This window comes from Pristiophorus japonicus, chromosome 26 (assembly GCF_044704955.1).
Source record: "Pristiophorus japonicus isolate sPriJap1 chromosome 26, sPriJap1.hap1, whole genome shotgun sequence".
NCBI lineage: Eukaryota > Metazoa > Chordata > Chondrichthyes > Pristiophoridae > Pristiophorus > Pristiophorus japonicus.
The window spans coordinates 15,573,154-15,601,099 of record NC_092002.1 but is presented as its reverse complement, the minus strand read 5'-3'; the positions used below and the strand labels follow the sequence as shown (position 1 = coordinate 15,601,099).

Here is a 27,946-nt window from a genome sequence, read left to right as displayed (position 1 = left end):
TATTAGGACCAGTGACCAAAAGCTTGGTCAAAGAGGTAAGTTTTAAAGAGCAGTTTAAAGGAAAAGAGAGAGGCAGAGGTTTAGAGAGGGAATTCCAGAAATTAGGGCCTAGGAAGCTGAAGGCTGCCAATGGTGGGGTGATAGAAATTGGGGATGCACAAAGGGCCAGAATTGGAGGTGCGCAGAGTCCTCAGAGGGTTGTGAGTCTGGAGGAAGTTAGAGATAGAGTAAGGCGAGACCATGAAGGGTTAGAATATTGTATGGACTCCACACTTTAGGAGGGGCATTTAGGCTTTAGAAAGGGTACAATGTAGATTCACTTGGATGCTGGCTGGTATGAGGAAATATAGCTGAAAATAAAGGCTTGAAAAAATATTTTTTTCATTCGAACAAAGTAGATTACAGGGTGACATGACCAAAATGTTTCAAATTGTGAAATGATGGGACAAGGTAGATAGAATCACAGCAACCCTTGTGCCCTGTGGAGAATTTGGCATTCAAATATATTTAAGATGTTCAGTAGGCTAAAGGCTAAACAAAGTTCAATACAGGAAAATATAGTTTCTTCTATAACAAAATCAGTTAAGCAAATTACTAATTTTGATATTTGATCATAAGACCAGTTCCGTTATCAGAATGAAAATGCAGTTTGAATGCTCTGTATGTATAATGCTAATACATACCCTTTGATACAGCCTGTTTGATATGGGAAAGTGCTAATATCATATGCCATAACAAATATCATAATTTTCCCATAGGCTGTGGTTTCTAAATACACGCCAGAAAGGAGTGACAGAATAATAAGAACTGTATACAAAGAGGGTATTTTGAAAGCAGAAAATTTGACTTATTTTCTTCTTTTGTGTACAGGACATGTTGCCAAGGCAGTTGCTTCACCTGACGCACACATGCTTGCTGCTGATGATGTTGTTAGCTGCTGCCTTGATTTGAGTGTCCCCAGTATATCTATCCGGATTAATGGCCACCCTGTGCAAGGCATGTTTGAGAACTTTAACGTTGATGGTCTCTTCTTCCCTGTCGTTAGCTTCTCTGCAGGAATAAGGTAAGTGCTTTGATATATTCCTTATGGTGTATTTGTGTGATAAATTACCCTGTTTTGTGGTTTAAAAGCTGCAGCAATTTTAGGAAAATCATGTAAAATAAAAACTTTCTTTTTAATTACCTTAAGTTTTCCATAAACTCTGGTGCCCGTGTCCTAACTCACACGAAGTCCCGCTCACCCATCATCCCTGTGCTCGCTGACCTAACTAACTCCCGGTTAAGCAACGCGTTGATTTTAAAATTCTCTTTGTTTCCAAATCCCTCCATGGCCTCGCCCCTCCCTGTCTCTGTAATCTCTTCCAGCCCACAACCCCCCGAGATGTCTGTGCTCCTCTATTTCTGCCCTCATGAGCATCCTTGATTTCAGTCGCTCAACCGTTGGTGGCCATGACTTCTGTTGCCTCGACCCTAAGCTCTGGAACTCCCTGATAAACCTCTCTACCTCTCATTCAAGACGCATCTTAAAACCTACCTCTTTGATCAAGCTTTGGGTCTTCTGCCCTAATATCTCCTTATGTGGCTTGGTGTAAAATTTTATTTGGAACATTTTACTACTTTAAAGGCGTTTTATAAATACGAGTTGTTAATCCCACATCGGAATGAGAGTATTTCTGCTGCTGTAAATTTAGAATCATTTAGAACATTTAATTCTGAAACCTTCAGCTTCACAGGAAAAAAAACACTGCTTTGAAATTCTTGTCATCTAACTTTTGATAAGTTGCTTTATTATAGCCAGAAATTCTAATTTAAAAAGACAGTTCTCAGCGTTAGGTGGTGCATTATGTTAGAACACTGTCATTTTGCATTTGAATCTAGATCAGTCTGGTGGGATGAAGTCTTTTTGTTCTGCGGCCTGCCACCTTAGTGAAATAAGATTGGCCAGTTCCTAATCAGCCTAAAATAATTTACAATTTAATCTGCGTAAATACTATATTGATCTAATTTTTTATATATTTTGAAGTTACCAACTGTAACCCATGAAGTTCAAGGAAATGTACACTACCTCTTTTTTTAAGTGGTAGAACTCTTCCTTCTGAGTCAGATGGTTGTGGGTTCAAGCCCCACTTCAGAGACAAGAGCACAACATTTGGGCTGACACTCTAGTGCAGTACTGAGAGAGTGCTACACTGTTGGAAGTGCCGTCTTTTGGATGAGACATTAAACCGAAGTCCCGTCTGCCCCCTCAGGTGGACGTAAAAGATCCCCTGCCACTATTTTGTAGAAGAGCAGGGGGGTTCTCCCCGATGTCCTGGGACCAATATTTATCCCTCAATCAACATCACTAAACCGATTATCTGCTCATTATCACATTGCCGCTTGTGGGATTTTGCTTTGCCTAAATAGGGGTGGCACATTTCCTACATTACAACAGTGACTACAAGTATTTAATTGGTTGTAAAGAGCTTTAGGACATCCTAAGGTCATGAAAGGCGCTATATGAATGCAAGTCTGGCTTTTTAAAAATAATTTCACTATCAATTGTACACTCATATCATTGAATTTCCTTCCATTGGATATAATGGACGGAAAATTAGAGCTGAAGGATAGATTTTGAGACCTCCTGCCCAGAGGAAACTGATAGAGAATGAACAATAGCACTGTTTCTGCCCTTGCTGTGCCAGAGCATACTTCCCCCAGTCCCACTGCTGGGTGGCTGGAATGCCCAGTACCAATTGGCGGTCCAGCCGAAAAAGACCTGACAGTTAAATTTGTGTTTATCGTTTTAGGCCTGGGAGGAGCATGATTGCTCTTCAGAGCTCCACAGAACCAGCTTCGAGTCCCCCGTCCCAATATTGTCCTCCATCTCCTTCTTGTGGAGCAGGTGGGCTGCCCTGGGGTGCACATTATTCACCCACAGCCTGACGGCAGATATTAATAAGATCTGGACCTGAAAATGGTCTGGGCACTAAGGCTGAACCTAATTGTGCATAACCTAGGTGTCCCATTCAAACCTATGCTGAATTTCATACTCTATCATCAAGACTGTTTTTTACCTCTGCAACATCACATGCCTCCACACTTACCTCACTCCCACTAACACTGTAATTCTTAACCCTGCTTTTGTTGTATCTAGGGAACTCGAATGCCTTTTTCATTGGTTTACATATATTCCAACAGGTCCAAAACTTGGACAATCACGCTAAATCTAGCTAGTCCAATCGTCCCATGCTTGCTGAATTCCATTGATCCCATGTCCACATTGATTTAAAAATTCTCGGTGGCAAACCCTTCAGTCATGGAGCTTCTTTGTGGAATTCCTTCTCCATTTTCAAAGGCTTCCATAAAACTCACCTCTTCAGCAAATGCCTTCAGTTACTTCTATAGCTCAAAATCCGTTCCTCCTATGTGAAGTGTCTTGGCATGTTTACTAATTTAAAGGCACTATATAAATGTAAGCTGTTGTTGATACAGATTTAATATGGCAGTAAATCTTTTATGGTGGCAGACTTCAATGAATCCAATTAACTTAAACTGCACACTAACTTTGTTAAAAGTCGCAGCTTAATCTACAGTAGTGGAAAAAAAAATCAATATGATTAAAGTAGGTTTCAGTGAAACGTGGCAGAAAGACTAGGCTGAAGCATTCGCTGCCAACCCCAGAAATGACAAATGGATGATCCATCTCAGCCTCCTGAGGTCACTGCCTGAAAGGGTGGTGGAAGCAGATTCAATTAAGGAAAAAAATTTGCAGGGCTATGGGGAAATGAGACTAGCTGAAGTGCACTTGCAGAGAGCCGGCACAGGCTTGATGGGCCGATAGGCCTCCTTCTCTGCTGAAACCATTCTATGGGCCCAAGTTTCCACACGCGCCTAGAACAGCGCAGTCCCGACTTGGACGCACGTTTTCCGCGCCACAAAGTGCACCTAAAAAAATCCTCCGTATTCTCCACCTCCCTGCAGGTCCTCTGGCCCTCGGCGCGGCGCAGCACGAGCTGTGGGGGGGCGGAGCCAGGTCCCTGCGCTGAAAACAGTGCCGGGACCTCTGCACATGCGCGCTACAGTCGGCACGCAAGTGCAGTAGCTCCAGGCGCCCGAAACTGTGTGGGAGGGGCCCGAAGCACGCAGCCCCTAGCCCTGGCCGAATGGCCTCACTGGGGCTGCGTGAATAAGGCTCCTCCCACGGCCAGCTCCTGTATCCCCCCCACCCCCCCCCACCGACCAGACCCGACACCCGCCCCCCCCCCCCCCCCCCCCCCGCCTCCGGACCAGTAACCGACACCCACTTCCCCCCCACCCCGGACTGGAAGCTACCCAACCCGCGCTCCCGACCCGACTCCCGCTCCCGCCCCCCCCCCCCCCCCCGGACTGGACCCGACCCGACCCGACCCGCGCTCCTGCTCCCGCTTCCGGACTGGATCCGACCTGACCTCCCCCTCCCCGACCTGACCTCCCTCTCCCTCTCCCTCCCTCTCTCCCCCCCCCCCTCCCTCCCTCTCCCCCCTCTGTCTCCTCTCCCCCTCTCTCTCCTCTCCCCCTCTCTCTCCTCTCCCCCCCCCCTCTCTCCTCTCCCCCTCTCTCTTTCCCCCCCCCTCTCTCTTCCCCTCCCCTCTCTCTCTCTCTCTCTTCCCCCCCCTCTCTCTCTCTTCCCCCCCTCTCTCTCTCTTCCCCCCCCCTCTCTCTCTCTTCCCCCCCCTCTCTCTCTCTTCCCCCCCCCCTCTCTTCCCCCCCCCCTCTCCACCCCTCCCCTCTCTCTCCCCCCCCTCTCTCTTCCCCCCCCCCTTTCTCTCCCTCCCTCCCCCCCCCTCTCTCTCCCTCCCTCCCTCCCCCCCCCTCTCTCTCCCTCCCTCCCCCCCTCTCTCTCCCTCCCTCCCCCCCTCTCTCTCTCTCTCTCTCCCTCCCTCCCTCCCTCCTTCCGACCCGAACCGAACCTCCCCAACCTGACCCAACGCCACCTACCTGTAAATCTGGTGCTGGGGATGGGCCCTGACCGAAGTCTCGGGCCGGCCCGTTCAGCCTTCGGTCCTGAAAGGCCTGCCTGAAGCACTTTCACACAGGTAGGAAGATGGTTTATTTAATCTTTTCTTTGCTTATAAATGTTTATTCAGGTTGGATTTATTTGTATAATATTTGTATAAGTATAAATAAGGATTTATTATAGAATTTAATGACTTCCCTCCCCCCCCCCCACCTCGTTCTGGACGCCTAATTTGTAACCTGCGCCTGATTTTTTTAATGTGTAGAACAGGTTTTTTCAGTTCTACAAAAATCTTCACTTGCTCCATTCTAAGTTAGTTTGGAGTACGTTTTCACTGTGGAAACTTTCAAATCAGGCGACAGTGGCCGGACATGCCCCCTTTTGAAGAAAAATTTCTGTTCCAAAGTGGAACTGTTCTACCTGACTAGAACTGCAGAAAAAAAAATGTGGAGAATTGCGATTTCTAAGATAGTCCGTTCTCCACCAGTTGCTCCTAAAAATCAGGCGCAAATCATGTGGAAACTTGGGCCCAAAGATTTTATTCTATTTATTCACCTGTGTGGTATCAAGAAACAGCTTAGCGCACTGGGTATAGTAAAGGCTATGAGCTTCGACAACATCCCGGCTGTAGTCCAAAAGACTGATGCTCCAGAACTAGCCACACCTCTCGCCAAGCTGTTACAATACAACACTGGCATCTATCCGACAATGTAGAAAATTGCTTAGAAAAGTCCTGTCCATGAAAAACGGAACAAATCCAATCCAGCCAAATACCATCCCATCAGTCTACTCTCAATCATCAGCAAAGTGATTGATGGTGTCTTCACAGTGCTATCAAGCGGCACTTACCAATAACTTGCTCACCGATGCTCAGTTTGGGTTCCACAGGACTACTCTGCTCCAGACGTTACAGCCGTGGTCCAAACATGGACAAAAGAGCTGAATTCCAGAGGTGAGACGAGAGTGATTACCCTTGACATCAAGGCAGCATTTGACTGAGTGTGGCATCAAGGAGCCCCAGTAAAATTAACGTCAATGGGAATTGGGGAAAATTCTCCACTAGCTGGCGTAATACCTACCACAAAGGAAGAAGTTTGTAGTTGTTGGAGGCCAATCATCTCGGCCCCAGCATATTGCTGCAGGAGATCCTCGACCCAACCATCAATGACCTTCCCTCCATCATAAGGTCAAAGTCGGGTTTGCTAATGATTGCACAGTATTCAGTTCCATTCGCAACTCCTCAGATAATGAAGTAGTCCGTGCCCGCATGCAACAAGACCTGAACAACATTCAAGCTTGGGCTGATAAGTGGCAACTAACATTCGCGCCACACAAGTGCACGAATGTTAGTTGCAATGACTATCTCCAACAAGAGAGGACATTCAACGGCATTACCATCGCCGAATCCCTCATCATCGACATCCCCCACGCGGCAGTTCTGGGACAGGGGCAATTTGTCGCCGGGCAATTTCGGGAAAGGGTCGCCATCGGTCGGTAAGGGGTCGGCACATGCATGCCGTCGCAGGAAAACAGGCGGAGCAGTCCCCAACACCAAACCAAACCTGAGGAAGGGCAATTTCAAAAATGGCAGGCCCTCCGCAGAGACTCGGCGGCCTTTGCGCACTGGGCCATGGCCGCCACTGTCAGGGGCCAGAGACCTTGTAGAAAGGGGCAATTTCAGCCCCAGTGTGTTCAAGGTGTGAGATGTGGGTTTGAGGCTTACAGCAGTGGTAAGTGAGTGAGGGTGAGTGAAGCAATAAACGTGAAGTATAAGTCATGACTGAAAAAGGGTATTGGTAGGTGAGTGATGGGGGTATGGTTCTCAGAGCAGTGTGTGAAGTTGGTGGGAGACGGCTTTGGAAGATGCATTCACTGAACTTGACCACTAGTGTGAGGTAATTGAACTTCTTTCGGCATTGGTTCCAGGTCTTCGGGGTAAGACCGCTGGTCGTGACTGCTTCAGCTATTTGCTCCCACTGTCTTGTCTGGAGGACCTCTTAGTCCCCAGTGTGTAGAGGAACTGTTTCCTCCGTTCTAACCCCTGCACTAAAGCCGCTAGTGCTGCGTTGAAGAACTATGGTGCCCTTTCTTTGCCCTGTTGAGCCATTATTGAGTGGCAAGCACTTCCAGCAGCTGTTGAATCCAGAATGCACCTCATCTTTAAGTGGTGCAGACTGCCTTTAAAATAGAGCCAGGTCCCCTGCTGAGCGTTCAGCCACTCAGCACTGGGCTGTACGCAAAATCATGGTAATTAGCAGGCAGAATGAATGTCGTGTGCTGCCTGCAATTTTCCTATTGAGCTGCACAGCCGTGCAGCAGTCTGGAGGTCCCGCGCATGCTACTCAAGCACTTTACAGTGGAAAATAACCGCGCATGCATGAAAATTGAAAGGGCCGCGCAGCCAGTTAAATGGCCCGCGCAACAACAAAAAACTCACAGGGAATATTGTCTGCCTGGATTACTTTCAAAGGGTGCGGGCCAATTGCGCTTCGCGATCCCCATGCTTGTTTTCGGTCCTATCAAATGTTTAGCCCAGCATTTACATGGAGGAATTCCATTTTCAGTTGCAACCTGCACAAATCAAAATCTCTCCACAGTTACTGTCTAAGCTCTCATGTGAATCTCAGCCACTTTGTTTGACTGTCATTTGTCGAACTTTATCCAAGCAATGTTTCAACACGTTGGAAAGAAAAGTTGGAGAGAGTAGAAAAATTGATGGAAAAAAAATTGCCAAACATTATTCTGCATTTCAGTTACTAAGGTAGTTGAAACTGTGAGGTTGGACTCTTTCCTTCATGGAGTAGGTAATATCATGTGACATTTATTCTCTTGGGCACATTCAGTGGGTTTTATGCAGTTTAATTGTGCTATAGAGCCTTTAACTTGTATTCCTCTGCTTTAGGTTATCCATTTGGGCTCATTAATTACATCATCCTGTGGAACTCAAGAAATATTCATGTTTTGTTAAGTTTATGAAAGATCACAGTCCATGCTTTTTAAAATAAAACTTGCCTGGTGCTCATCCGACCACAATCCTGCCTGTCGTCGGGTATCGCCGGCAGACGCAGCACTGGGCTGAAATGCCACGATCGTCATATATATATATATATATAAGATAGATATTTAGCACCCGCCCGCCTCGTTCTCATCGGGTTGAATACAGCTCCTTGGTCTCTAAGAATGGTCAGATGATAGTTCAGTGTAATTCAGTGGCATAAAATGTTGGTATATTTGTTTTTCCCAACAATTCTCCGAAATTGAATTCCAATCTCCTCAGGGTTGTTTTCTAGACAGAAATAAAAACATGTAAACCAGCAAAGGTCTCCCTTCTGATGGGTGGTTCATATAAATCTATAAATCTTAGTGAGAGTGGTCTATGGAAATAAGAGGAAACAAAGGAGGGAACACTCTGTGTGATTAACTGTAAGGTTTGAGAACATATGAAATAGGAGCCTGCTCCGCCATTCAATGAGATCATGGCTGATCTTCTACCTCAACTCCACTTTCCTGCACTATCCCAATATCCCTTGTTTCCCTTAATATCCAAAAATCTATCGATCTCTGTCTTGAATATACTCAAAGACTGAGCCTTCACAGCCCTCTCGGGTAGAGAATGCCAAAGATTCACCACCCTCTGAGTGAAGAAATTTCTCCTCATCTCAGTCCTAAATGACCAACCTCTTATTCTGAGACTGTGACCCGTTGGTTCTAGACTCCGCAGCCAGGGGAAACATCCTCCCTGCATCTACCCTGTCAAGCCCTGTAAGAATTTTGTATGTTTCAATGAGATAACCTCATTCTTCTAAACTCTGGAGAATATAAGCGTAGGGCTGGATTTTATGCTTTTCTGTTTTCGCTTTGATAAGGAAGTTTCAGCATCTGGGCCCTGCGTCAGGGGGTGCAGCGCTAAGGGAGGCGTTGTACACTTTTCGTGGCGCAAGGATGAGAAATTCGCAAACTAAAGTGCCGGGACGCGTGTGCTCCGAGAGAGGCCGGGGGGTGGGGGGACCTTTGGAAAAAAAACACAAACATTCCCAAAACATTGCCCGTGCCACCACAACACAAATCGCTCAGTAAATTAAAAGAACAAACACTCACACTTACCTTTGGTGTACTTTACCTTCCTCTGCGTGCCGGCTATGGTGGACCGTACTGATTTCCCAGGCAGTCATTGCAGGCGCACTTCCGGTGGACCGATTGAGCAAAAGTCAAAACTGTTGCCGGTGTCACAACGACAGGCGTTGCACAGCCGGCGCAGCGCTTCCCACCGGTGCTGCTCAGCGCCGCCGCAAAACCGGCCGGAGGATCGTGGCGGGGGCGCAGTATACCTGAACGCCGCCATTCACGCCTCTCTGGGGCGAAACCCGAAGCGCAAAGGACCAGAAAATCCAGCCCCTATCTATACAATCTCTCCTCATAGGACAATTCCCCCATTCCAGGAATCAGTCTGGTGAACCTTCATTTCACTTCGTCGATGGCAAGTATATCCTTCTTTGGGTAAGGGGACCAAAACTGTACACAATACTCGAGATGCACAATACTTAAGATCACAACATTTGCTAACTAGATATTGTGGTTTAGAGGACAGTTCACTACTGCTAATTACTGTAGTTTATTCTAACATTATCAATAAATAATAGGTTTCAATTAAGGGTGCTTTCTGTAGATATTAAGTGTTCTGAATTTTGTTTCTTCCTGGTTTGCAGGGTTCGATTTTTACTAGGTGGTAGACATGGTGATTTCAAGTTCTTGCCTCCTCCTGGTTATTCTCCTTGTTTTGAAGCAGTACTGCCAAAGGAAAGAATGAGAATGGAGCCCATCAAGGAATACAAGCATGACTTTGATGGCATTCGAAACCTCCTGGGCCCCACCCAATCACTATCACATACTGCATTTGCTCCATCTCCTGTGGATACAGCCCAGGTAACCATTGATCCTTCAACCTTTCAAATGCCGTTCCTCAAATTTTTCTCTCCAGCTTTTGAATTTGCACACACTGATTAAAAATTCTTAATTATTCTTGAAGCTGTTGATATGAACTTAAATATAATCATGTATACTTCCAATCATAGCTAGTCAAAAAACCTGTAGAACTCTTCAAATCCTGCAATGGTACTTTGTCATTTATATTTTATAATTTCAAAGTTATGTTAATTTTCTTGCTAACTATATATAATATATATTGCTGAAGAATTCTAAAATCTTCCTTAACAGTGAGCTTGAATGTAAGAATCATGAGAGCTAATCACTTTTTACCCAGAAGCAAAATTCTTCACCAGATCTGGCTGGACCACATAAAGCACGAACAGGTTCTGCTTTCCTTTGCTGAAACTGCTCACTTATTCAAAGATCATCCTGAATTGCAAAGACAACCCTCAGCTTCTCTTCACTACAAGCCGTCTTCTTAATCCACCCTCAGCTCCAATAACCAGTGTGAGGAGCTCATGGATTTTTTTGCTCACAAAGATCGAGGCTATCCGTTCAGCTGTCTCTGCCACTTCCCCCTCCTCCTCACACTGGGCCAAACTTCCCCTAATGTTCCACACTGGCCTAGCCCCGAACTTGCATTATTCTCCAGATTGTATCCTATCTCCTATTCTTCTCTCTCCGAGAGCTCATCTTGTCCATGAGATCCACCTCCTGCTAACTCGACCCTATTCCTACCAAGCTGCTGAACACCCAACTTTCCTTCTTGGCCCTCAAAAATTAGTTGATATTGTTAATGGTTCTCTCTCTTCGGGTACTGTTCCCCTCTCCTCACAAAATAATTCTTGACCCCTCTGTTCTTGCAAACTACTGCCCCATCTCCAACCTCACTTTCCTGCAATTCCATGTTGATTCCCTCCAATCAGATTTCTGCCCCCGTCACAGTACTGAAACAGCCCTTATCAAAGTCACAAATGACATCCTATGTGAAAGTGACCGTGGCAAACAATACCTCCTCATCCTTCTCAACCTGTCTGCAGCCTTTGACACAGTTGACCACTCCATCCTCCTCCAACTCCTCTCCTCCTCCATTGTCCAACTGGGTGGAACTGCACTCGCCTGGTTCCATTCTTATCTATACAATCGTAGCCAGAGAATCATCTACAATGGCTTCTTTTCCCGCTCCCGCATCATTACCTCTGGTGTCCTCCAAGTATCTATCCTTGGCCACCTTCTAGTTCTCATCTACATCATCTAAAAACGCAGTGTCAGGTTCCACATGTACTCTGAAGACACTCAGCTCTACCTCACCACCACCTCTCTTGGCCTCTCTACTATCTCTGATTTGTCATACTTCTTGTCCAACATCCAGTATTGGACGAGCAAAAAATTCCTTCAACTAAATATTGGGAAGACCGAAGCCATTGTCTTTGGTCCCCACCACAAATTCTGCTCCCTGGTCACCTTTTAAATTCCTCTCCCTGGCAAGTGTCGCAACCGGTGAACCTGAAATGAACTTCTGACCACATATCTGTTCCGTTACCAGGATTGCCGCCTTCCACCTCTAAAGTCGCCCTACTCTGACCCTGCCTCAGCTCATCTGCTGCTGAAACACTCATCCATGCCTATGTTACCTCTATAATTGATTATTCTAATGCTCTCCTGGATGGCCTCCGATCTTCCATCCTACTTAAAGTTGTGGTCATCCTAATCTCTGCTGCCCACATCTCAACTCGCACCAAGTCCCATTCATCCATCACCCCTGTGCTGACCTATACTGGCTCCCGGTCTTGCAATGCCTCAATTTTAAAATTCTCATTCTTATCTTCAAATCCCTTCATAGCCTCATCCCTCCCTAACTCTAACCTCCTCCAGCACCACAAGCCTTTGAGATATCTGCGCTGCTCCAATTCTGGCATCTTGTACAGCCCCGTTTTTAATAGGTCGACCATTGGCAGCCATGCTCTGGAATTCCCTCTCTAAACCTCTCCCTCTCTCTCGCTCGCTCTCTCTCTCTCTCAAACTGTCTCTCACCCTTTAAGATGCTTCTTTAAACATTAGTCTGGATTTTCCGGTCCTTTGCGCTCTGGGTTTTGCCAAGGAGCAGCGTGAAAGATGGCGGTGAGGTCTCCTGCACCCCGTCGCGATCCTCTGGTCGGGTTTTGTGGCGGCGCTGAGCAGCACCGCCGGGAAGAGCTGCGCTGGGTGTGCAACGCCCCTGGTTGCGTCACTGGCAGTAGTTTGGACTCTTGCCCGATCTGTCCGCCCAGAAGTGCACCCGCAATGCCCACCTGAGAAATCAGAGCGTTCAGCATAGCCGGCAGTGCACAGGAAGGTAAATTACTACAAAAGTAAGTGCGAATGTTTGTTCTTTTAATTTTTTTTAGCTATTTGTGGTAGCGTGAGCAATGTTTTGGGAATATTTTTGTGTTTTTTTTTTAAAGGTTTCTCTGCCCCCACTCCCCGGCCTCTCTCGCAGCACTTTAGTTCGCCCGTTTCCCATCGTTGTGCCATGACACATGTACAGCGCCTCCCTTAGCGCTGTGTCCCCGACGCAGGGCCTAGATGGCCAAACTTACATACTAAAACACAAACTATTCCCAGCCGGTAACTTTCCCACCCCGCCTCCGTTTTCGCCCCGAAAACAGAAAAGCCTAAAATCCATCCCAGCGTCTTTGACCAAGCTTTTGGGCATCTGTCCTGATACCTCCTTATGTGGCTTGGTGTCAAATTTTGATTGATGATGCTCTTGTGTGACATTTTGTTATGTTAAAGGCGCTATATAAATGCAAGTCGTCGTTGTTGTAACCCCTCTTTTAGAAAACAATTTTTCTTTTCACATTAGGCCTCATAAAGCACTATATTACATATTTAAGTCTTTTTTTGGAGCTCCTGATGCTAGCCTTGTTCTGAGGTAAAGAGCCCTGGAAGTCGAGGAGAGATCTGTTCAAAATTTCTAAATTCAAAGCTTTTCTTCTTCTCAATTTTTTTGTGCCTGCTGGGTTTAGAAAAGTTACTTGATGGTTTTCGGTTCAGCTCATTTCGGGGCAGTAATGGCAGTGGGGCGGTAACGTTTGCGCCCAGGAACAGTTTGCGCCTCAGTCAGCAAAATTGGACAGCTGGGCCTTGAGTGTGGGGCGGGGCGCTAAAGGAGGCTTTGCACATCTCTCTTAGGGCGCTAGGCCGGCTGAGCAAGTGAAAATCCTGAGCTAAACAGCCGGTCTCTGAGTGATGTAAGAGAGGCCGGGGGAGAAAAAAACCTGAAAAAACCCCACCAAAAACATTCCTAATAAATAACTCACGCCACCACAACATAAAGCGCAAAAAAAAACAATTACACTTACCTGAGCTCAACGTTACTTCCCTCATTGCAGCCGCTACAGCTTGGACCGACAAGCGGTCCCAGCATGGTGCTCTACGGAGCGCTACGGATCGGACGAGAGCCAAAAATCAAGCCGGTGTCGCAACCAGGGGCTGTAATGCTCCACGCCCCGCCGAATTACGGTACCGAAAATCCTGACACGGCGCTGGAAGCTGGCCGCCCGCCCGTAAGCTTGCTGCCGCCATGTCGCCCCTATGGGGCAAAAACTGAGGCAGCAACAAGACGAAAATCCAGCCCCTTAGCTCTTGATAAATTATTCAAAGCCTGACAGGTTTTACAAAGTTAAATGCTGGTCAATCTTTCCTTGCCCCAATTCATGATTTTAACAGCACTGTCCGCTTACAATTTCCAGGTTTCAAACATGACTTCCTGTAGCTCCATCGAGAGATTGTGGTTTTAAGTGGCATTAAAATAAAGGCTCCGTTTCAGTAAGCATTTCCTTTTTCTTTTTCTAGATTGTTCTACCACCTCATCTGGAACGGATACGAGAGAAATTAGCCGAAAACATCCATGAACTTTGGTCTTTGACAAAGATCGAGTTAGGTTGGACGTATGGAACAGTAAGAAATTTCTTTTTAATTATATTGCCTCAACAGAAAGATATAATCATGTAATGAATATGTTACTAATGTCTGAGTGAGTATTCAGGAAGAAAAACCGCCAGAATGGTATTTCTCAGGTGATGAAACTAAACATTTTTGATTTTGTTGGGCAATAATTTTCTGGAAAAAAATTAGCCTTGAGCTAAGTTTAAGGTGACATGGCTTAATTTACAAGGTTTTTTTATATATCATTTGTAAAGTAGAACCTCTGTTGTTTGTCCTGATCAATGAGGCCATCAGAATAATAGATGTGGGAGATGAGGAGAATCCTTAAATTTTGATCTAACATGTACATCAACAACCTAGGCATAATTATATTGCCTCAACAGAAAGATATAATCATGTAATGAATATGTTACTAATGTCTGAGCGAGTATTCAGGAAGAAAAACCGCCAGAATGGTATTTCTCAGGTGATGAAACTAAACATTTTTGATTTTGTTGGGCAATAATTTTCTGGAAAAAAATTAGCCTTGAGCTAAGTTTAAGGTGACATGGCTTAATTTACAAGGTTTTTTTATATATCATTTGTAAAGTAGAACCTCTGTTGTTTGTCCTGATCAATGAGGCCATCAGAATAATAGATGTGGGAGATGAGGAGAATCCTTAAATTTTGATCTAACATGTACATCAACAACCTAGGCATATGAATGTAAACCAGCTTCCTACCACTCCATGCTATTGTGCACCAGAGCTCCAATGTATTGTGCCACTTAGCATAAATATTAACAGACCCCATTTGCAGCCCCAGCCTCGAGAGATCAGAGTGAAAATTATTGCAGCATGCACTTAAATCCCGATCTGCCCATTGTATAGCACAGGTTACCCAACGGTCCACGAGTAGGGAAGCTCCAGAACCCAAATCTTAATAATGAAAATAGGTATTCCGATAGGATCCTATACAATATTTTGTAATAACATTGTGCAGTTATTGTACCATACTCTGTGAAGCAGGGGCTAATTTGTAGAATGGAGGAATCCGTAATAGTACACTTAGGCAGCACTGAATTGCTTTGCGCTTGTTAAGATTGGGAGCAGATTTGTGTATTTTTGGATTCCAATAGACACTACTGCTCCTGGTTTTTATATTCTCACATGTGGAATAAGCATGAGGAATATTCCAGTGTGGAGAAGATTATCGCTACTAATCATTGCTTTTATTCCCCCCTGTAGATTCGAGATGACAACAAGAAGCTGCATCCATGTCTTGTGGAGTTTAATAGACTGCCTGAACCCGAGAGAAACTATAACTTACAAATGTCGGGTGAAACTCTGAAGTAAGTACCATTCAATTCTGATTACTGCATGTGATCTTGTTCCAGCTGAACAGATACACACTTAAAAGTTTTTTTTCTCTCAACATCTCTCCTCAGAACCCTGCTGGCGTTGGGCTGTCATGTTGGAATGGCTGATGAAAAGGCAGAGGAAAATCTGAAGAAAATAAAAATGGCCAAATCGTAGGTTTTGTTTGTTTTATAGGCTGTTAAATGTTTATAAATTACATTTAAATGGGTTGAATGAAATATGGTGAGCCATGGGGTGGCATGATGTGTCCACGGTTTCTTAAAGTGCGAATTCTTTCACTGAGAGAAGCTAAGTAGGTGCTAGCTTATCCAGAAGAACTGGAGAATTGTCGCACAGACTATTATAGGATACTTGTATACGCTTTCTGGCAGTTTGAGAGCGCCTCTGGCAGTTGTGAGATCCTCTTACCTGTATTTTTTTGATGGCATGATTCAGATATAATAAAGTAACATTAAAATATTGAAAATAAAGACAGAGTTATTAGGGGGAATTTTGATTTCAAAATTGGGTCAGGTGGGAAGAAAGGAATGTAAAAAATCTTAAACCCAAGCCCAACCCGCCTCGACCTCTCCCAGTTATAGTTTTAACGAGGGTGGACGATCAGCCTGTTCCCAGGAGGCGGGTCACATTAAACTGTTTGAATGAGGCTGAGTGCCTCAGATTTCTTTCTCTGTTCCCGGGCCTCGGGAAACCCGGCAGCTAAAGGGAGGCGAAGACTGCTGCATGGAACACGTAAGTGCTTTTACAGCGCTTCTTGTGGGCCAGGAGAAGCAGAAATGCTGCCCATGCAAGCTCCACAGTGATCGGATCCCAACTCCGCATCCTCCCTACTCCCCGCCCGCCCATGTTCTCCACAGGCCCATTGCGAACTTCTCCCGGATCTCTCTAGCCCCTTCCACGATCTCCTTCACGATCCCAGTGACCCATTCTGAAATCTTCTGCCCTCCTCCCGTGATATCTCCGACCCCTTCCACGATCTTCTCCTCCCCGCACTGATCTCTCCGGCCACCTCGAGCATTCTTCCCCCTCTCCTCTCCACTCACGGGCTGCAGCCTGCTGCTGAAGGTCTACCCACCTGCCAGCCAGCCAGCTTCTCAATCTGGCATTCTGTGACAGGAAAACTGAGTCCAAAAATGGTAATCAGGTCCTGTGCTCCTGCTGTTAAATTCGGCGGGACCTGCGTGGGAAACTGTTCACCCCTCGCCCCTTCTCTGTCTCGCCATTCATATCGGGGCCATTATTATTTTCAGTTCAACTGCATCTTCCTGCTACATTGGTTAGTTTATTAAAATGTTATATTTTTATCTTATATCAATTATGATAATTACAATAATAGTGCAATGTACTGAACTATATATTTTACCAAAGGCTGATGGATTGACATCTGACATAAGCTTCAATAGTGCATGTAATGAGTTATTAATGCTGTACAGTCTTAGCCCTACCTTGAAGAAAAATGTCACTATTGCTGAGCTCCAGAATATTAAGAATATTGTAAGTTCCTCCAAAATTTCCCCCTGAGGAAATTCACCCCGGGCAAGTTCAGTAAAAAATAAAAAATGTGGTTCTGCCTAGTAGGTCGCTCCAGCCTTTGCAATGCCTTTATTTCCTAATTATCTTCAGAATGGCAGATACTCTGGCTGTATTACTTTCCTCTCCTAGGGCCAGCTTTCACTACAATGTTTGATTTCCACCCCCCCACCCCTCACTGCCTTGTAGTGCCTGGAACCACCCCCCCGCTGAGCCTGATTTCCTTCCACCACCCTTGCACCTTGCAGTGCCCAATTCTCCCAATCCAACGCCCCCCGCCCCCCAATCCTGACTTTCCTGAATAAAAATCCGCTAACCCCACCCCCCCCACTCCCCCTCTCTTCCCTGGCCCAAGAAAATATCGGCCACTGTCTTTTAACCAGTAACTAAGTTTTTGCAAAAGGTTTCCAGTTATTTTACTTATGGCAACACCATTTTACAGGGTGAAGTTAAAATAAATGATTTAATACCTTCCGTCAAGATAGCGAGGGAGAAAATGATTGTATTTTCATGCACTATGGGGTAGAAATATACCTCCACCTCCTGTTTTTGATGTGTTCTGGCCGCTGCAATGGATGTGGCAGCCTATCCAGTAAAATTCAGCTCTTTGTCTTTTTTTTCCCGAGCGGGGCAGAAGTCGGTCATAATGGGGGCAGAAGTGGGGACAGGACGGAGTCAGTCATCAGCACCAGGCTAGTGACATCATCACGCTAGCGCATCACCTCGTGTCTCCCCTTCAGTTAAAGGGGAGAGCTCCTGCGAACTCTGCGTTTATTTTAGTTCGGTTCACTGGGCCACCTGGGAGGGTTTCAGTCAGGCCAGCGGCCTGGCACCCAAGAGGGACGCCAGGTAGCTTGTTGGCGGTCCGGCCTAACTCGGGTGGATAATTGTTCAAAAATAAAAAATAAAATGGCGTTGCCGGCAGCACCACGTCCCCTTTAAAAGCGGCCTTGCCGCCGACCAACAAGGATTGAACCTACACCAAATTCTGTCGGGGGCACCGAATGGCGGCTGCAAGACTTTTGAAGGTGAATTTCGCTTCCGGGCCGGGACTTCTGATGACGCACTTAGGCGGCTTCGGCAGCAGCGGGGCGGAATTGGGGGGAGCCGGGCGGATGTGGTCACTGCCGGAAAACGCTTCAGGGCAATTGTGCAAACGACAGACAATTCACAAAAAAATCGACGGCCATTCCGCAACGAGATCCCGCTGCCGCTTTCCGGCGGCCAGAGGCCTTAATAAAAGGGGCGATTTCAGCCCCTATGACTCAAACAAACAGGCCAACAGTCTGCAGCACACATCATAGCAATGCAGTGTTGTAAGATCTTAAATAGGGGAATCTCGGTGTATTTTTAAAAAATGAAGTGAAACTTATTGCCAGTCCAATCTTTCTCCGTACTTTATTTCTACACCGTAGCCGCTCCACAAATGAAGTTACAGGAATACTCGCATAAAACCAGTTAGTAGTAACACAAGTCAGTACTCTCCCTCAGCTCAGAAACAAAAAGTGGCAGCAACTAGTTTTCATGAAATGGTTGGGAATTTTATTAGAGTTGCTTCCACTCCACTGCCTTAACTTCGGCAGAAGTTTGGCGGAAACCCCGTTGCACTTCTGGCGGCTTTACAGTGGCAGAGTAGCTGCAGCTCTGAGGGAATTCGCAGCCAGTAAATCTTTACATTAGATGAAAGCTGAATATGCTCCAGAAAATTATTTTAAGGATACTACAAAGGGGGAAAAATTGTGTGTGTGGAGTCGGTAACAGCCGCAAGGCGGGAGTTCCTTTGTCAGGCGCGGAAGTCCCACCCTGCAACCTATATTCAGGTTACCGCCCTCGAGAGAAGTGGAACGCAAAATATCGCGCACCACTTGCTCAGCGGGGCGGAAGGACTCCGCGAGGGGCGCAGTGCTACGCGATGGGACGTGCAGCGCTGCCGTGTAGACCGTGCCCTCCCCTTCATTAAAGGGGAGGGCCAAACTACCGATTCTGCAGCCGAGAAACAGGACTATCTCTGGACCACCAGGGAGCGGGGTGCCGTGACAGCATCCCGCTACACAAGTAGAGTGCCGGACTGCCGGGATTGAGCAGGAAGAAGGCCGCAACCCGGTAAGTCAGCTATTTTGTTTTCAATTCCCCACCTGCTTTAATCTTCGCCCCGGTGCAGCTTCAGGAGGCGCTACCGAATTTTTGCTCCAGGGCGAAAACGGGTCGCTGCACACGGTGATGACGTTGTCATCGCCAACAGAGCAAGGCTCTACCGGTTACCGTCGCTGCTAAACCTCTGCGGAATTTCACGGGAGTCATTAGCGGCACCGCGCCCGGGCGAAAAGTCGTTGGCGCCCCAGGTGCACAAACGCCCCAAATTTCTCCTCCAAAGTTTTTAAAGCAACATGTTATATATAATGCCTATGGGAATAAATGTTACGTAAACATATCCTGTAAATGTGACTCTCAGCTTCTCTTTCAACATTTCAGCCTTACATGGTGCAACCAACAGTTGTGGGAAGTAACATCTAATTGATTGATTCTAGCAGCTTTTTGCCCTGTCCTCCAACCGATCTAACTGGTTCATACTAATAACTTCCAATTTCAGTGGGAAGCTGATTTTCCATCTGAAATGCTACCACTGTTACTTTAAAGTTGAATGTTAGCATAAAAAACTAAGATTTGGCATGTAGATTAATGGCAGGGCAGTTTTGTACCATACTTGTGTTGTTTCACTCTGTTTTTGACTCGCAGAGTGAAAATCATGATTATTTATGATACTGTTTTTGAAAAATTGCACTAATTATATTAATTATAAAACCACCACTATGGTAAGTTTATGATTCTTTACATAGATATATGGCACAGAAACAGACCATTCGGCCCAACCAGTCCATGCCAGTCGTGTGGACCTTTGAATATGTACGCATGTATACTTGTGATATAAAATGATATACTTCAGCTGCAGCTTCCTTCATATTGATCATCAAAGTACTGTCAGGAAAAAAATTCAACAATAACTCACTTTTCACATCTACACTGAACTAGCTAAGAGTGTGGATTTGATAGGATAGAACTGTCAATCAATGAAGTTTGTGTATAAACACTCCACGCACTTGCACTCGTTCGCATTGGTGCTATTTGTAAGCGGTTGCAAACCCATTTAAAATGTAAGGGTTAATGTCAGTAAAAATAGCCCACACAGGAATTATAGTGCAAGTGGTCTAAGTGTTAGTACATGAACTTCGCCAAATGGACTTTCTACCTTTTGTTTCTGTTCATTTTTTAATGAGAACTCTTGCACTTTTGTCACAGGTACCTAATGTCAAGTGGATACAAACCTGCTCCACTTGACCTTTCCCATGTCAAACTGACTCCAGCTCAAAATACTCTGGTGGACAAACTGGCTGAAAATGGTCACAATGTCTGGGCAAGGGACCGCATCCGTCAGGGGTGGACGTACAGTATCTTGCAGGTAAGAGGCTGCAACGGGATCTAGGAAGTTGCTTGAGGTTCTGAAAGAGCATGGATAAGCAATATGGGTGATCACATTTCAGTATACAGGTGCAGCACCTAAAATCCGGAACCCTTGAGACCGAGGCCACTCTGGACTTTGTGTTTTTCCGGACTTTCGAACGTGTTTCTGACAACACGAATCCAGAAACACCTGAGCCCAGGTTTGGGTATTTCCGGATTTCGGAACGTCAGCAAGACGGTGGTGGGGAGAAGAGGGCCCCCAACAAGGAGGTGTTCGGGTGGGCCGGCGAGGAGGCCCCAAGGTAAGGGCAGCGGTGGCGAGGCCCCGAGGTAAGGGCGGTGAAGCGGGCAAGGTGAGTGGCGGCGAGGTGAGGCCCGAGGTCGGGCAGCGGCAGGGCCCCCAAAGTCGGCGGGTCCGGATTCTGGAACATTTTACGGATTCCGGATGACCCTGCCACCAATCATCCCGGATTCCGAAACTCCGGATATTTTATGCTGCACCTGTACTTCAGATATATTCACACATCCCATTTCTTGGAACCTCAAAGATTTTGTGTATACTTTTCCTGATTTTATTTTAGCAGATTGGAGTTAAATACTAAATTAGTTGATGAATTAGATCAGGGTGTTCCTCTTGTGTTACTGGGAGGAATCAAACGTAGAAAAATTCTGAATCATGAATCTATACAATATATAGGTATTAACACCCAAATTGTTTTTGTCCCATTTTTTAATGTATTAATCCACTTGATAAAGTTATGTGTTGAACAAGCATTCAAGAAAAATGCCCCAGAGTTGGCTTCTGAGATTATAAATGGAACAGGCCATTGAGAAGGCAACGACTGATTGATTGAATTTAGCTATGCAATTTAAACTACATACTCAGACATTTTTTAAATGTTACCCCCCGATCATTATAGGCAGTCCCTCTGAATTGAGGAAGACTTGCTTCCATTCCTGAAGTGAGTTCTTTGGTGGCTGAACAGTCCAATACGAGAGCCACAGACTCTGTCACAGATGGGACAGATAGTCGTTGAGGGAAAGGGTGGGTGGGACTGGTTCATCGCACGCTCTTTCTGCTGTCTGCGCTTGATTTCTGCATGCTCTCGGCGTTGAGACTCGAGGTGCTCAGCAATATTGAATGGTAATAAGTAAATTCTAATATAAAGGCTACATAATAACATAAGGACATAAGGAAATAGGAGCAGGAGTAGGCCATTTAGCCCCTCGAGCCTGCTCCGCCATTTAATAAGATTGTGGCTGATCTTATTATGAACTCAGCTCCACTTTCTTGCCCGCTCCCCATAACCCTTTATCTCCTTATCACTCAAAAATCTGTTGATCTCCGCCTTAAATATATTCAATGATCCAGCCTCCACAGCTTTCTTGGGCAGAGAATTCCACAGATTTACGACCCTCTGAGAGAAGAAATTCCTCATCTCAGTTTTAAATGAGCGGCCTGTTATTCTGAGATTATGGCCCCTAGTTTTCGTTTCCCCTGAGTGGAAACATCCTCTCTGCATCCACCTTGTCGAGCCCTCTCATTATCTTATATGTTTGGATAAGATCACCTCTCATTCTTCTGAATTCCAATGAGTATAGGCCCTACTCAACCTTTCTTCATGTCAACCTCTTCATCTCAGGAATCAACCTAGTGAACCTTCTCTGAACAGCCTCCAAAGCAAGTATATCCCTCTTTAAATAAGGTGACCAAAACTGTACGCAGTACTCTAGGTGTGGCCTCACCAATACCCTGTACAGTTGTAGCAGGACTTCTCTGCTTTTATACTCTATCCGCTTTGCAATAAAGGCCAACATTCCATTTGTTTTCCTGATTACTTGCTGTACCTGCATACTAACTTTTTTGTGTTTCATGCACAAAAACCCCCAGGTCCCTCTGTACTACAGCACTTTGCAATTTTTCTCCATTTACATTATAATTTGCTTTTCTATTTTTTTCTGCCAAAGTGCATTATCTTACATTTTCCCACATTATACTCCCATCTGCCAAATTTTTGCCCACTCACTTAGCCTTTGTATATCCCTTTGCAGATTTTTTTGTGTCCTCACAATTTGCTTTCCCACTCATCTTTGTATCATCAGCAAACTTGGCTACATTACACTCGGTCCCTTCATCCAAGTCATTGTAAATAGTTGAGGCCCCAGCACCGATCCCTGCGGCACCCCACTAGTTACTGTTTGTCAACTGGAAAATGACCCATTTATCCCGACTTTATTAGTTAGCCAATCCTCTATCCATGCTAATATGTTACCCTCAACCCCGTGAACTTTTATCTTGTGCAGTAACTTTTTATGTGGCACCTTATCGAATTCATTCTGGAAATCCAAATATGCCACATCCACTGGTTTCCCCCTTATCCACCCTGCTCGTTACATCCTCAAAGAACTCCAGCAAATTTGTCAAACATGATTTCCCTTTCATTGAACCATGCTGACTCTGCTTGATTGAATTATGATTTCCAAATGTCCTGCTACTGCTTCCTTTAATAATGGCTTCCAGCATTTTCCCAACGACAATGTTAGGCTAACTGGTCTATAGTTTCTTGCTTTCTGTCTGCCATCTTTGTTAAATAAGGGCATTACATTTGTGGTGGTTTTACAATCCGCTGGGATCTCCCCAGAATCCAGGGAATTTTGGTAGATTACAACCAATGCATCCACTATCTCTGCAGCCACTTCTTTTAAGACCCTAGGATATAAGCCATCAGGTCCAGGGGACTTGTCTGCCTTTAGTCCCATTATTTTACCGAGTACTACTTCTTTAGTGATAATGATTGTATTAATTTCCTCCCTCCCTGTAGCCCCTTGATTATCCACTACTGGGATGGTTTTAGTGTCTTCTACCATGAAGACTGATACAAAATATTTGTTCAATGTCTCTGCCATTTCCCTGTTCCCCATTATTAATTCCTCAGTCTTATCCTTTAGGGGACCAACATTTACTTTAGCCACTCTTTTCCTTTTTATGTATCTGTAGAAACTCTTACTATCTGTTTTTATATTTCGTGCTAGTTTACTTTCATAATCTATCTTTCCTCTCTTTATTTTTTTTTAGTTGTTCTTTGGCTTTTAAAAGTTTCACAATCCTCTGCCCTCCCACTAGTCTTGGCCACATTGTATGCCCTTGTTTTCAATTTGATACCATCCCTTATTTCCTTAGTTAACCATAGATGGCTATCCCTTCTCTTACAGTCTTTCCTTCTCATTGGGATATATTTTTGTTGCGAGTTATGAAATATCCACTTAAATGTCTGCCACTGCCCATCAATCGTCCCACACTTTAATCTATTTTCCCAGTCCACTTTAGCCAACTCTGCCTTCATAACTTTGTAGTCTCCTTTATTTAAGCTTAGGATACTGGTTTGAGATCCAACTTTCTCACCCTCCAACTGAATTTGAAATTCATCCATGTTATGTTCATTCATTCCTAGAGGATCCTTTACTAGGAGATTGTTTATTACTCCTGGCTCATTACACAGTACCAGATCTAAGATAACCTGCTCCTTGGTTGGTTCAACAAAACTATCCCGGATACACTCTATGAACTCTTCCTCAAGGCTACCCTGGCCAATTTGCTTTGTCCAATCAATATGAAGGTTAAAATCGCCGATGACTATTGCTGATCCTTTTTGACAAGCCTCAAATGTTCTTCGATCAGGAGAAGGAGCATCAGGCTTCTTAATCCTGATTATTGTCCAGTGCATGGAGGGAAATGGGTGGGTTTGGGTCGGGTGGGATGTAAAAATGTTACGAATTTCAAACACAACTCGAACCTGCCTCAAACCCGCCCCCCCTGATTCTCCCTAGGTTTTAACAGTTGCAGGGCGAGGGCAAGTGACCAACCTGTTCTCAAGAAACAGCGTGCCTCTATTTTAACAAGGCGTCTATTTTTTAACTACTGTGGGCTGGGTTTCCCTGGCTTCAGGAAACCTGGCAGGTAAAAGGAGGTGAGAAGGGCTGGATCCATAATGTCAGGAGAAGCAGACATGTTTCCTCCAGCCCCAGTAACCTGTAACCCAACCCCACCATCCACCTCCACGATATTGCACCACCCCACCGATCTCCCCCGACCCCCTCATCTCCTCTTCCAGCCCACAATCTGTCAGCTTCCTCTCCACCCCCGATCTCCCCATGCGATCTGTTAGCTTCTCTCCGCGATATCTCCCCCCCCCCCCCCCCTCCTTCCACCCCCCACCCCACCTTTCCCGCCACCACTAAACCTATATACTCCTAGGCTGCAGTCTTGTGATGCATTTCCGGGTTTCTTGACCATGACTCTCCCCTGAACCAGTAAATATTGGGCCCGATAAATAAGGATATCAGTAGAGGATATGATTGGGTTCGGTTTAGATGTCCTCCATTGTCACGCAATCTGCCAAAGCTCATTGTTTGGGCTCATTCATTAATAAATGACCCAATATTTGCTGGTACGGGGCATCTCATAGCATGCCCCATTTGTTAGATTTATTTCCTCATTCTTCAGCTCGGAAAAATGCTGTGCTGCAAATTGCCAGAAGTATAAGCTGATAATGGCGCATCTAAGACCTTGGTGAACGAAGGGACTGTCAGTCTATCTTTAAATTTTATAAACCTCTGGGAACAATCTACTACCTGCAGGAATGAGACTCCACAGTTTTGATTTTTCCCTTTCTGGGCCTTCAGGGTGAGTGGTATTCCAGGAACATAAATCTCGTCTTACATAAGAAGCAGGAGTAGGCCATTTGGCCCCTCGCGCCTGCCCCACCATTCAGTAAGATCATGGCTGATCTTCGACCTCAACTCCACCTTCCCGCCTGTTCCGCATATCCCTTGATTCCCTTAGTATCCAAAAATCTATCGAACTCCGCCTTGAATATACTCAACGACTGAGCATCCACATCCCTTTGGGGTAGAGAATTCCAAAAATTCACAACCCTCCGAATGAAGAAATTTCTCCACATCTCAGTCCTAAATGGCTGACCCCTTATTCTGAGACAGTTCTAGACTCCTCAGACAGGGGAAGCATCCTTCCAGTATCCACTCTGTCAAGTCCATTAAGAATTTTATACTTTTCAATGAGATCACCTCTCATTCTTCTAAACTCTCGGGAATATAGGGAATTGTCCAGCAATTTGTGCCGATTCGCAACTCACAGGGTATCTCTTTGCCACAAATTGCTGGGCTATTTACACACTTGTAAAGGCGCGCACATTAAACTCTTCATTATTTTCCCAGCAAATTCTCGACCAATCAATATTTTTCGAGACTATCAGAGGGCTAGTGGCATCTGCACAACTTCACACCTGCATGAAGGCACTTCAGTGAAAATTAGATTATGACAGAAGGACATTATTTTGCAGACTTAATTGCTGGAAGAGTGATAGATATGCCTTTTGTCTTCACTGGTTTCCAATTCCGGGTCCGGACATGAAAGAATACTATTCTAGAGCGCTGTATTGTTCAGCAACCCCACTGATCCAATTTACAAATCAAATTGAAGTTCAGATGTAATGAGCATCCTATTTTCAGAGATAAATTTCTGTTCCCTTTGTGCTTGCAGGACATTATGAACAAGAGAAATCCCCGCCTTGTACCATACAATCTCCTGGATGAACGCACTAAGAAAACAAACCGAGACAGTCTGTGTGAGGCTGTCCGCACCCTGATTGGTTATGGCTACAACATTGAGCCACCAGATCAAGAAGCCAGTATGTAACCTTACAATCTGAAATAGTTATCTAGCATGAATAATGGATTGGTAATGGCTGGAGTGACTAGGGAAATATTATATTGCATTATCCAAAAATAAATTAGCAGTACTTGAATGACCCTCCAATTTTTGTTGCTTGTTGTACACTATTTGTACTCGCTAAGGGACATATTTTACTCAGTCAAATAATTTTAGTGAAAAAGTAGCGACAAACCTTTCTTCGTTTTTGAACAGTCTTGCTTCTATGCTAGAATGTCTTCAAGAAAACCCTCAAAGACTTTTGACTTCTTATTGAAGGGTAACTTAGCACTTGGCAAGGGGGATAATACAAAAGTTCATTCCTTGCAACCAAAACTCTGAATGAATTATGAAAAATTGAAAAGCTTTGAGTGGTGAAATTAGGCGAGATGGTACATGTGGGTGAATCCCCTTTATTAATTGCATGCCCACTGGCAGCCCCAAGTTTATCGCCCAGACTAATTTCTGCTGAATCAAAAGTACATTGAATTTGTGATTATCAGGGCCACTATTTTACAGCTACTGTCTCTCAGATTATGTTTTTATTGCATGGTATTCAGACTTTTGTTGGTGTCTTGAGATCACATTCCACAATTCCCACCGTATTTCTGTGAACTGCAGATCAGCGATCCTTGATAATTATTTGCCTATTCACAATGTGCAGTTGACAATTTTGTATCTATTGCACTTCAATAATGAACATGTTAAGACAATGTCCCCAAATATTATAGCCCAGATCTTAATCTACCCTATGTTAAATACTTCTACCAAGGTACAGAAGTTTCAAAATCAGCAGAAGGCACCTGAAAATAATAAAATTGTAGGGTTCTGTAATCCTTCTTCACCTTCCCTCCCACTCAGTGGAAGTTGAGAAGTGCCCTTCTGTTGTATAGCAAATTTTCTGAAATAATCATAGGAGTTATGTAAATATTTCAAGACTGTGTACATCATATAGTATTAAATAATTAACATCTTGTTACTTATGTCCTGTTGAAGTGTTGGAGGACTTAAAATACTATCTTTAATCACTCACTTTGTGTTTTATTGTGCTAGCTGCCTATACCACAGGCAAAGGCCGCAGTGAGAAGGTACGGGTATTCCGTGCTGAGAAGTCGTATGCAGTGAAGAGTGGGAAATGGTACTTTGAGTTTGAAGCTGTGACTGTAGGAGAAATGAGGGTAGGATGGGCACTACCTGACTGCAGGCCTGATCTGCCATTGGGTTCCGATGACCTCGCCTTCGTGTTTAATGGATATAAGGTTTGTTGTGCTTTTCTTTACAATTTTGTCCCCATCTCTCTAGAAATTAGCCATTCACACTATGGTGTGGCTCCAAGATAGTGAAAGCCCTCTCCAATCTTGCTCATCCTGTGTGATTATAGACAGTCAGTGACATTAAACTTTTAGCACATGGATGCTTTACAGCCAAGCCTGATGAATAGAGTTGATTGTCCAACAAGGATCACTGGAAATTGATTGAGTGCAAGCCCTGGTTGATTTCATCACCCTCCCCGCCCCGCCCCGCCCCGCCCCGCCGCCTTCCCCGGTCCATCCCACTAACCCAGCCAGCATGACCTGGAACTAAACTTTATTTTTAATTAGTAACTTACAGAACAAAGTGACATAAACTTGTAATCCAGAGTGACAGAGTTCACCGCTGATTTCTTTTAAGTGTTTATAATAAATATTTGTTAAGCATATAACAGAATGGGGAGAAAATTGCATTCGGAGGCTTCCTTCGGGCGAACGCCTCTGACCGGAAAAATACCTGGTGGTCGCAGAGGAATGTAGGGTTGCGGTCGGAGGCCTAGTTTCGCAGTTCAGCGTAAGGGAACATGTCCTCCAGGTGCGTATTCGTATCTTGAGATCGAGGGTCTGGACCACCAATGAACTTCTGGTATTCTCATTGATAATAATGGGAATTACGTTTGTACATGCTCCCATTACTATCAATGAGAATACCCCCAAAAACAAGGAACACAACACAATAAATAAAAAAACACCACATATTTAAAATTAATTGAAATTGAATGTAATT

The 27,946-nt window shown here is 44.9% G+C and overlaps 1 protein-coding gene across 5 annotated transcripts in view; it reads left to right on the top strand.

Annotated features, from left to right (window-relative positions):
- LOC139239218 (ryanodine receptor 1-like) overlaps positions 1-27,946 on the top strand; it is a 506,468-nt gene that overhangs the window by 132,928 nt on the left and 345,594 nt on the right. For all 5 annotated transcript variants that reach the window (XM_070867899.1, XM_070867895.1, XM_070867896.1 and 2 more), the window contains exons 19-26: positions 871-1,063; positions 9,685-9,901; positions 13,742-13,846; positions 15,061-15,164; positions 15,261-15,344; positions 20,020-20,179; positions 25,742-25,889; positions 26,963-27,168. In XM_070867899.1, the coding sequence (XP_070724000.1) occupies positions 871-1,063; positions 9,685-9,901; positions 13,742-13,846; positions 15,061-15,164; positions 15,261-15,344; positions 20,020-20,179; positions 25,742-25,889; positions 26,963-27,168 (1,217 nt within the window). The remainder of the gene's footprint in view (positions 1-870; positions 1,064-9,684; positions 9,902-13,741; positions 13,847-15,060; positions 15,165-15,260; positions 15,345-20,019; positions 20,180-25,741; positions 25,890-26,962; positions 27,169-27,946) is intronic.